This window comes from Tasmannia lanceolata, unplaced genomic scaffold (genome assembly GCF_043159265.1).
Source record: "Tasmannia lanceolata isolate RefF3 unplaced genomic scaffold, GAP_Taslan_0.1 ptg000021l, whole genome shotgun sequence".
Classification (NCBI taxonomy): domain Eukaryota; kingdom Viridiplantae; phylum Streptophyta; class Magnoliopsida; order Canellales; family Winteraceae; genus Tasmannia; species Tasmannia lanceolata.
In genome coordinates this window covers 10,123,477-10,133,233 of record NW_027518698.1, presented here as the reverse complement: position 1 = coordinate 10,133,233, position 9,757 = coordinate 10,123,477, and the positions used below count along the sequence as shown (strand labels likewise).

The following is a 9,757-nucleotide window of genomic DNA, read 5'->3' as shown; positions in this document are numbered from 1 at the left end:
TAACCTGCAATCAATATTCAATTCTCATTAATTTATCTCAGAAATATACTAAGGCCATGCTCGGCAGCCACGAAATTTTTTCCATGGAATATAAGTTTTAACAGGTTGTGAGGGGTAAGGAGGCTGGGCGGGAGATGGGATATAGAGGGCATACATGACTGAGCAGAGGGTGAGGATTGGCTTAAAAGCAAGGATAAGAAAAACTCTAATCAAAATAGAAATTTTCTTTTCCTTATTTTTAAGCCAAGGAGGAAAAGAAAAACTCTATTCAAAATAAAAATTTCTTTTCCTTATTTCTAAGACCCTTGGCACCATCTGAAGGAAAAGAAACTAGTCAAAATTGCGTTTTTCTTTTCCTTACTTTTAAGGCCCTTGGAGCCATCTCCTCCCTCATTCCCTCTCAATTCTCTCCCTCTCCCACTCTCTAGTCTCTCTATATCCCTCTCTTTTACAACATGATAATCTAATATTTCACGAAAAAAAATTCAAGGTTGCCAAATGTGGCCTCAGTGTTCTTCATCACTGCATGAATAACATACTTACATGAAATGGTTTGTATCCTCCCAAAATATCATTACGGACCCTCATATAAAACCCAATAATTCCCGAACTGTTAACTAACAGAAACTTCAAACTGTAACAGAAGACTGTTCATCGTCATTCTCACCACCATGTCCTTACCAGATTGAACCACCACTTTCTTTGATCCTAAAATCTGTGAAAACCCTTTTCAAGTTAGCTCCTTCCTTTTTGGGCCTCTCTAAAACATACTTTCTTTTTGGGTTCTTCTGAAACATCCTTAAAATCAGAATATTTGACAAGGGGTTGGGGGTTCCCAATCTGATCTGCCTCAATTATCTGCTTCACCAATTCGAAGACTTCACTCATCTTGGGGCGTAACTTTGGTTTTCGTACCAAGCATTTGTTTGCGACAGAGGCGAGCTTCTGAGCAGACTTCACAGGGATTCGTTTGTGACCTTGGAGTCTTGGATCCAAAATCATAGGGAATCTTCTGATGTCTGATATGTAAGGTTTGATCCAGTCTACGAGTTTCTGCTCAGATTTCGGGCGGTCACGGTCTAATGGACGCCTCCCTGTGATGAGTTCGTAGAGGAAGACCCCATAACTCCAAACATCACTACTGGCTGTCAGACGTCCCATTTGAAGGTATTCAGGAGCCGCATATCCAATTGTTCCTATATACTGTTTTGAGAGAAGAGTAGAGTGTAAGAAAAATGCCCAAGTAGTTCCTAATTTTTGTCATTCATTGATTTTTTTGGATGATTAGGATCATCCAACCATTATGATTAATGTGCGGTTGGAGATCTACGGCTGGAATGACTTCACTTGTAAGGACTACTTATATGTATAGATACATGCAGGTACATTCAAATATGTATAGAATAATATTGTACACAGTAAAAAAAATAGTAGTCCTTAGAAGTGTACGTACATACATATAAGTATTTATACATAAACATATTTTATGCAATCTTTTTCATAGAATATATCATAAATGTTATTTTACCACATATCTTAAGTATACGCATAGATGCTTATACATATGGGCATGTTTAAATTTATTTATACTGTAATATTATTGTTAGATATACATGTGTGTCAGGTAAATGTCTAAGGGCATATTGGTCATATGTAATATTCTCTCTTTATATAAATATATGAGTGAGGGGGACTTAGCCCTCAACTCACTTTTCTCCTCTTCATCTTCTCTCCAACATGGTATCAAAGCCCTATGGTTTTGATCCCTAGGACCACCATCATCACCCTCCTCCCCAACCTCTCCCCATCCCACCATTCTCTAACTCCATCCCATCGTCACCCTCCTCCCGAACCTCTTCCCATCCCCCATTATTTTCTCCTAACTCCACCCCGTCTCCCGTAACACCCCCACCTCTTCCCATGACAAAACCCCCTGCATACCCCCACAATAACAAAACCCCCCTGTACACCCTTCCTCCCCCCCCCCCTCTTCCGTACACAGTAAACCCCCTCCCCTCTCTTCTTTCCTTTGTTCTAATCTCTATCTCTCTCCATTCAACCCTAATTCTCTTTTTTTCCATACACTCCAACCTCCTTTTTTTGTTTTCTTTCCTCATGTCTTAATTACCTTTGATTCTTCTTCTCTTCTTTTCGCGGCTCCGATTTCTTATATCTTTTTACTCATGTCTTTGAGGCTCTGTCTCTCTCATGCCCTCTTCATTAGTTCTCTTTTTGGAGCTGTAATTCCCATTATTGACCTTTCCGATCTCCCTTCTTGAAGTCGCTCCTTATTGTCAGTGGGCCCCTTCTCTTCGATTATCTACACATGGATTCCCCCATCATTGAGGATCCCTCTCTTGGGCAGCCTTTTGTGGCTCCTGCCCCTTCGCCACGCACCGTTTTTTCGTCCTACAGTCATTCTTCGGTAGATGGTTCATTCCCACCAATGACCAAGGTCAAACTTGATGGTTCCAATTACATAAATTGGAAAGTAGCTGTGGAGAAGTACCGCATTGCTAGGCGGAAGGTTTCCATCATTCGTCGTAATCCTCCTGCCACCATGATCCTCTTATGAGAAGTGGGAACAGGATGATGCCCTTATCCGTACTCTCCTCTGACAGAGTATGATTCCTCAGATTGTCGGTACCATGATCCACTTTCCAATTTTTCGGAAGATTTGGGATCAGACTGTTGTTCTCTACTTTGGGGTCGCCAACCTCACCCGCATTTGTGCCACCTATTCCCAGTGGATGCATCTTTGGCGTGGTGACACCCCCTGTCTATCTATTATAGTCCGTTTGTTTCCCATTGCCAGCAGCTGGATGTCCTTATGCCCCTCACCACTGATCTGACTCTGGCCGCCCAGCAGCGTGATCAACTTCGGATTGTTCAGTTCCTCGAGACCTTGGGCCAGGCACTATGCCTTCCCTTCAGAAGGTCTATCTACGTGCCCAACAGTGCCTCTTTGGTGATTCTATGCCAGCACTTCCTGTTTATGGCACTGCTACGGCGGCATATGGAGTGGGTGATCGTGCTACCTGTGGTGGTGGTACCTTTGGTTGTGGCCGTGGACGTGACTCTGGCCGTGGTGGCCGTCCTCGCCCCTATTGTTCACACTGTCGTCGGGATGGCCATTATCTTGAGACGTGCTATGTTCTGCACCCTGAGCTGCGCCCCTCTCCTGAGCCTCGCTTTGGCCGGTCCGCACATCTTTCAGCACCGGAGGGTTCCAAGTCCTTGGTATCTTCATCTCAGCCTAGCCCCGCTCCTACTACTGATGGGGTCGTTCTCTCTTGTGCCGACTATGATGAGTTTCAGCAACTCAGGTTGTCCAGCCACCCCCCAAGTGCTGGTTTCGCCCAGCCAGGTAGCTCTTCTGCCTCTCTTCTTACTAGCTTCAGCTCCTGGAACATTGATTCCGGAGCCTCCAACCATATGACAGGTACTTCTTCCTCTCTTACTTCGTTTCGTCCTCTTTATTCTCAGACTCTTACACTTGCTGATGGGAGTTCCACTCCTATCTCTGGCATTGGGAAAATTTCCCCTCGGCCTGATCTCCCACTGTCCTCGGTTTTATGTGTTCCCAAGTCTCCTTTTAACTTACTTTCAGTTAGTTAGCTTACTAAGCACCTTAAGTGCTCTGTCTTATTTTATCCATCTTATTATTTATTTCAGGATCCCTCGACTAGGCGGACGATTGGCTCGGGCCATGAGGTGGATGGCCTTTACCGTCTGGATTGTGGCCCCTTTCGTGCCAATTTGCACAGCTCCATCGATGCCTATCAGTGGCACTATCGCCTTGGACATCCATTCCTCGAGCGTCTACGGCAGACCTCTACTATTACCTCTCATGTTCAGTCTTTTCAGTACGAGGCCTGTGAACTTGAAAAACACCATCGTGCGTCATTTCTTTCTAGGCCTGTTAGTCGGGCCTTGCACCCTTTTGATTTAGGGCATTCAGATGTATGGGGTCTTGCGCGGACTACCTCTATTTGTGAACATTGTTATTTTGTTGTCTTTATTGATGATTATTCTCGCATGACTTGGCTTTATTTACTGAAGGATAATTCTGAAGTTTTTTCTGTATTTCGTAATTTTCATGCAGAAGTTACAAATCAGTTTAATTGTACCCTCAAATGTTTGCGCACAGATAATGCCAAAGAGTATTTCTCTAAATCCAATGGTTTTGATTCTTTCATTTCTACTCGTGGTATTCTTCATCAATCTTCCTGTGCTCACACCTCTCAGCAAAACGGTGTAACTGAACGGAAGATGCGATCTTTAGTGGATGGTGCCCGCACTCTTCTTCTCCAAATGCAGGTTCCTAAGAGTTATTGGGGTGATGCCGTTCTTACTGCAAACTAACTCGCCAATCGGCTTCCTTTGTCCGTCCTTGGTAGTTCCTCACCATTTGCTATGTTATGTCCTACTAATGATCCTTTCCCTCTCACTCCTCGGGTCTTTGGTTGTGTATGCTTCGTCCACAACCTTGGCCCAGGATTTGACAAATTGGATCATCGATCTGAACGATGTATCTTTCTGGGTTACTCCCGTACCCAGAAAGGTTATCGTTGCTACAGCCCTTGCTTCCGTGGGTATTTTGTCTCAGCCAACATTACCTTCTTTGAGACCGAGTCCTATTTTGTCACTCCTCGGGATGTTTTCCCCACGTCGTCTGACTCTGACATCCCTCTCCATGTTCCTGTCCTTCCTGACCCTGTCGTCGCTCCCCCTCCCTCTCCTCTCTTATCGGTCCATAAGCTCTTTCCTACTTGTGTACCTTCTCCATTACAGGTATCTGCGGCTCCTCCGCCAGTTACTAAGAAGACATCAGCGTCGATAGAAATCTAGGGCTCATCCTTCTCCGCATGCGCCATCGTCCACTCAGGAGGAATTCACAGCCACCATTTCAGAGGTACCGTTGATTCTCCCATTGCCTCTCGTACTCGTTCTCATAGTCCTGCCAATCCCATTTCTTCAATTCTTTCATATGATTCTCTCACCCATGTTTTCGTAGTTTTGAGTCTTCTTTGTCCTCTGTTTCCTTGCCAAAGTCTTTACCAGCGGCACTTGATCACCTGGGGTGGCGAGCGGCAATGGATCCTGAGATGGAGGCCCTTCAGGCCAATCATACTTGGAATTTAGTTCCTCTTCCTCCTGGTGGTTGTCCTGTTGGTTTCCATTGGGTATACACTGTCAAATACTTTCCTGATGGGACTGTTGAGCGCCTTAAGGCACGCTTGGTTGCCAAAGGGTACACTCAAACCTTTGGCGTGGATTCTGGTGAGACGTTCTCTCCGGTGGCCAAAATACCATCTGTTCGTGTTCTCTTATCTCTAGCTGTCAACCACGGATGGCACCTACATCAGCTAGATGTCAAGAATGCATTCCTTCACGGTGAGTTCACGGAGGAGGTGTACATGGAGCAACCTCCTGGGTATGTTGCTCAGGGGGAGATGTCCTCCTCCGTATGTCGATTGAAGAAGTCCATCTACGGCCTGAAACAGTCCCCTAGAGCGTGGTTTGGGAGGTTCAGTGATGCTATCATGTGTTTTGGTATGAAGCAATGAGCAGTTGATCACTCCGTTTTCAGCCATCAGTCTGCAGCTGAATGTGTGCTATTGATAGTCTACGTTGATGATATTATCATTACTAACAATGATTCAGTGGGGATCCAAAAGTTGAAGATCTTCTTGCAGAAATAATTTTCTATCAAAGATTTGGGTCATCTTAGGTACTTCCTTGGCATATTGAGGTAGCAAATTCTACCAGGGGGTTATCCCTCTCACAGAGGAAATATGTCTTGCATTTACTTGAGATAGGTTACCTTGGAGTGAAACCAGCTACAGTTCCCATGGACCCAAATATGAGATTACTTCAAGAAGAGGGAGACTTATTAGATAACCCAGGTAGATACAGGAGATTGGTTGGTAAGCTGATATATCTCACAGTCACTCGGCCATACATCTCCTTTGTTGTTGGCGCTGTCAGTCAGTATATGAGCTCACTTCACACTTCACACTGCGCAGCCGTTCTTCAAATTCTTCGATACTTGAAGAGTGCTCCAGGAAAAGGTTTGTTGTTTAAGAAGTGTAGGCATTAGAAAATAGAAGGATACATAGATGCAGATTGGGCAGGATTTCCAACTGATAGGAGATCTACGACAGGATATTGTACCTTCGTAGGAGATTACCTTGTGTCATGGCGAAGTAAGAAGCAGGATGTTATATCTAAATCTAGTGCAGAGGCCGAATATAGAGCCATGGCTCGCACGAGTGGAGAGGTTATTTGGTTACGCTCCCTTTTGTCAGAGATTGGTTTTCCTCCATCATCTCCTTCTCAGTTATATTGTGACAACAAAGCTGCGATCCACATTGCCACAAATCCGGTCTTCCATGAGAGGACCAAACACAATGAGGTCGATCGTCACTTTATCTGGCATAGGATCTAGAAAAGGGAGATATGCACAGTGTTTACTAGATCTGTGGATCAATTAGCTGATATGTTGACCAAGCCGTTAAACCAAGCTAAATTGAGTGATATTTGTAGCAAGCTAGGAATGCTTAACATTTACATTCCAGCTTGAGGGGAGTGTTAGATATACATGTGTGTCATGTAAATGCCTAAGGGAATATTGGTCATATGTAATATTCTCTCTTTATACAAATATATGAGTGGGGGGGAGTTAGCCCTCAACTCACTTTTCTCCTCTTCATCTTCTCTCCAACAATTATACATAGTATAAATACATAGTAGTCCTTACAAATGAGGTCATTAGATCGGTGGATTCCACTAGAGAGTCATTCTTGATCAATAGTGGGGCCCGCTTATGAATTAAGACGGACCACATTGTACTGTGATGAGGAGGAGGTTTTGTCCTGAATCATTTCTCTTTATGTATTTCTTTACAGAATGCAAAGTTCTATCAGAGGCAAACATGCTCAAAATAGATGTAATCGGAGGAGCAATATAATATCATAAAATAACAGAACGTAGAAAATTACATGGGAAGAAGCGAGAAATTCTAGGAATCATTACTGTATCATGCTTTTGTTACTGATTGGGTTCGACGTTGTTGCAGGTTCTTAGCTGTTAATCAGAACATCCTTTAATTTTCCCTACAAATATCAAAGTTGCTCTGTGCTATGTTCTAATTGTTCGCAGTCTAATGAAGATACGAGTTCTAGTTACATGTCTTTCAGCTGAGCACCAATAGCCTATAAGTGGAAACTGTTATATAAAGATGCAAGGTCTGTATGAAACCATTATTGCATTGAAAATGGGTGTATTAAAGTACGATTATCATTTCACAAAAAAGGAGCAGACATGAAAGAATAGTGACACAGCCAAGGAGAAGAGAAATATATAATAACCAGCAAGAGAATGGAACTAATTTATTGGATGAAATAAAAAAAATTATTGAGCTCTTTATAAAGAGATTTATTGGGGGAAGGGTAAAGGGTAAGTGAAAGAATTGAATAGAAATTTATTCGGCAGTACAGTATGCTCTGTCTAGAAATGTTTATGATCGATGGGTTTTGTATTGGCAATGGATTAAGAAGTGAAATTTACTAAAACCAATTTCCTGACAGCGTTGGTTCTAATTTTATGACCTTCCATTGCAATAGATTATCCAGATTATATAGATGATTCCGATTTTTCCTTTTTTTTTCTGTGAAAATGAGTACTATGAGGAGCCTTAAAAAGGAGAAAATGGAACAAAACCCTAAGATTTGATTCCTGATTTGGGTTCCAAAGCTTTTCTTTGATTCTCGGCAACACCACAAAGGTGATGAGAGAAGATCAACCAGCTAAGGTCTCTCCGGCGTGATAGTTCTTCTCCGGTGAGATAGTTCTCCCCCTGACCTCGAGGGCCCAAGCCTTTCTTGCTCCTCTTCAGGCGGCCAAATGTTTGCCAGACGATAGATCTAAAAGATCAGAAGAAAGGACTTCTTCTCCAGCGGTTTAAGGGCCCAAGCCCTTCTCATCCCCTCCTCAATATTCTTTATAGGATGCCGTATGGAAAAAAGGAAGTGGGGGCGCCTGATGGACATAAAAAATGGTTGCATCAAGGAGTCTCTGGGAGATACGTAAACCAACCCCGTGTACAGGACTGGGCTGCGCGGTATGTAGTTATCAGAACTTTAAGTGGCGTATAGTCTATAGACGATGTAATGGTGGAAAAGGTGGTCGTTTAGATATGCTATCTAAATCTCAAATCAAAGCTTCTCGACACCAAAACACAAGGGAGGAGAAGATATGGCCTGATTCTCGTTATTACTGAGATGAATGGAACCCTGACTGTCCTGATCTCTGCGGGAGAGATTGATAAGAGACAACAGATCTTAAAATCATGTCTGATTGGGCGTCTGAAAAAACCTGGGGATGCTTAGAAGAATTATGGAAATGGGCGAAATGGTTTTGGGATCTTCCTACCTTACCAAAACCATCCGTTCTAGCCCCGCAAGAAGTTCTCTTTATGTTTGAAGAGGAGTATATGGTAGGCAACCCAAAAAAGAAGGGGGACAAAGCTTATGGCCATTACCTATCTTCTCTTAGGGAATGGACTCCAAGCTATCAGCAAGGAGCTAAAGCTATTTGGGTTGGGTTTACGGGAATCCCACTCCATGTGTGGGCCACCTCAACTGTGCAAGCTTTGGGTGCGTTATTTGGTACAGTTCTTGAAACAGATATGAAGGGCCACCATGAAGATTGCATGAGTTTTGCATCGGCAAAAATTATTGCTCCAGCTTGGAAAATCTCAAAAATGCTGGTGGACCTCCGGGTTAAGGACAATTGTTTTAAAATATGGGTCGAACCAATGGAAGAGGATAGTGCGGATCCTTGGAGCCCAAGGGAAGTAACCCTCAACCATGCTCAATCTTCGAAGACGGGTTGAGTTTTGGAAAGGAGTGGGGAGGATTACAGTCCGGTGCAGGTAACTGCTAGAATGAAGCAGGGGAGGGCGTCGGTGCCTGAGAATTGCTCTGGCGACCTGGCAAATGTTGGAAAGAAGACTGCTGTAGCGGTCCCCACGTGGAAGCCACGTGTCCGACTCCCAGAGGTTTCTGGCGTTAACTCAGAGATTTAGAAAGAGATTTCAAAATTCAAATTTCAAAGGCCTTTGTCAGATCTAGCTGGGAAAGTGACAAGACCAGACATTATGGCAACAATGTGTCCTGGATCTAGAAAGAAAAAGTCCTCTCTGCCCTCTGTTCCATCAAGACTAACAAAAGAAGTAAGCCGGGCTTTAGGCATCCTACAACAGGTCTTGAAGCATCCAGGAAGGATTACAAAGGGATACCCACCAAAATCATCAATTGCAAAGGGGAGAAAAAATAGACGGGGCTCGCAAAAGCAGGTGAAAATTTATGCTTCCTCTGAAAGACAAAGCTCAAAGCCCGAATTCAGATCCCCTGGAAACGATCCTCATCTTGTACCATATCTTTCTATAAACCATCCTTGCCTCGGAGAGGCAGGTCCATCGCATATTCAGGGCTGGCGAGGGGTTTTTGTCTAGCTTTTAGAAGCCTTGGGAGTACTCATCCCCGCTCCCAATGAAGATAGGCTTCTGGAATATTAGGGGATTAAGGGAAGATAGAAAATTACGGGTGGTAAAGAACTTCATATCCGGGAATCGGTTAGATTTGGTGGCCATTATCGAATCCAAGTTAATGGGGGTAACAAACATTACCACTAATAAATCATGGGGCAGGAACCACCGAGAATGGGTTGCAAAGGATGCGGTGGGTACAAC

At 43.7% G+C, this 9,757-nt stretch overlaps 2 protein-coding genes across 5 annotated transcripts in view; one reads left to right on the top strand and one right to left on the bottom strand.

Moving 5' to 3' along the window:
- The window catches only part of LOC143855436 (serine/threonine-protein kinase PCRK1-like), a 59,725-nt gene continuing 49,968 nt past the window's right edge, over nucleotides 1-9,757 (bottom strand). For all 4 annotated transcript variants that reach the window (XM_077365561.1, XM_077365560.1, XM_077365559.1 and 1 more), the window contains one exon: nucleotides 1-1,203. In XM_077365561.1, coding sequence (XP_077221676.1) covers nucleotides 736-1,203 — 468 coding nt within the window. In that variant the 3' untranslated portion in view covers nucleotides 1-735. The remainder of the gene's footprint in view (nucleotides 1,204-9,757) is intronic.
- LOC143855552 (uncharacterized) lies at nucleotides 2,412-4,033 on the top strand. Its single transcript, XM_077365706.1, has 2 exons — nucleotides 2,412-3,442; nucleotides 3,676-4,033. Exons 1-2 carry the CDS (start codon nucleotides 2,920-2,922, stop codon nucleotides 3,687-3,689), a joined length of 537 nt encoding a protein of 178 aa, XP_077221821.1. The 5' UTR covers nucleotides 2,412-2,919; the 3' UTR covers nucleotides 3,690-4,033.

Bases quoted from the DNA above. Each gene is read 5' to 3' on its own strand.
- LOC143855552 (XM_077365706.1), top strand. From the start codon at position 2,920: ATGCCTTCCCTTCAGAAGGTCTATCTACGTGCCCAACAGTGCCTCTTT.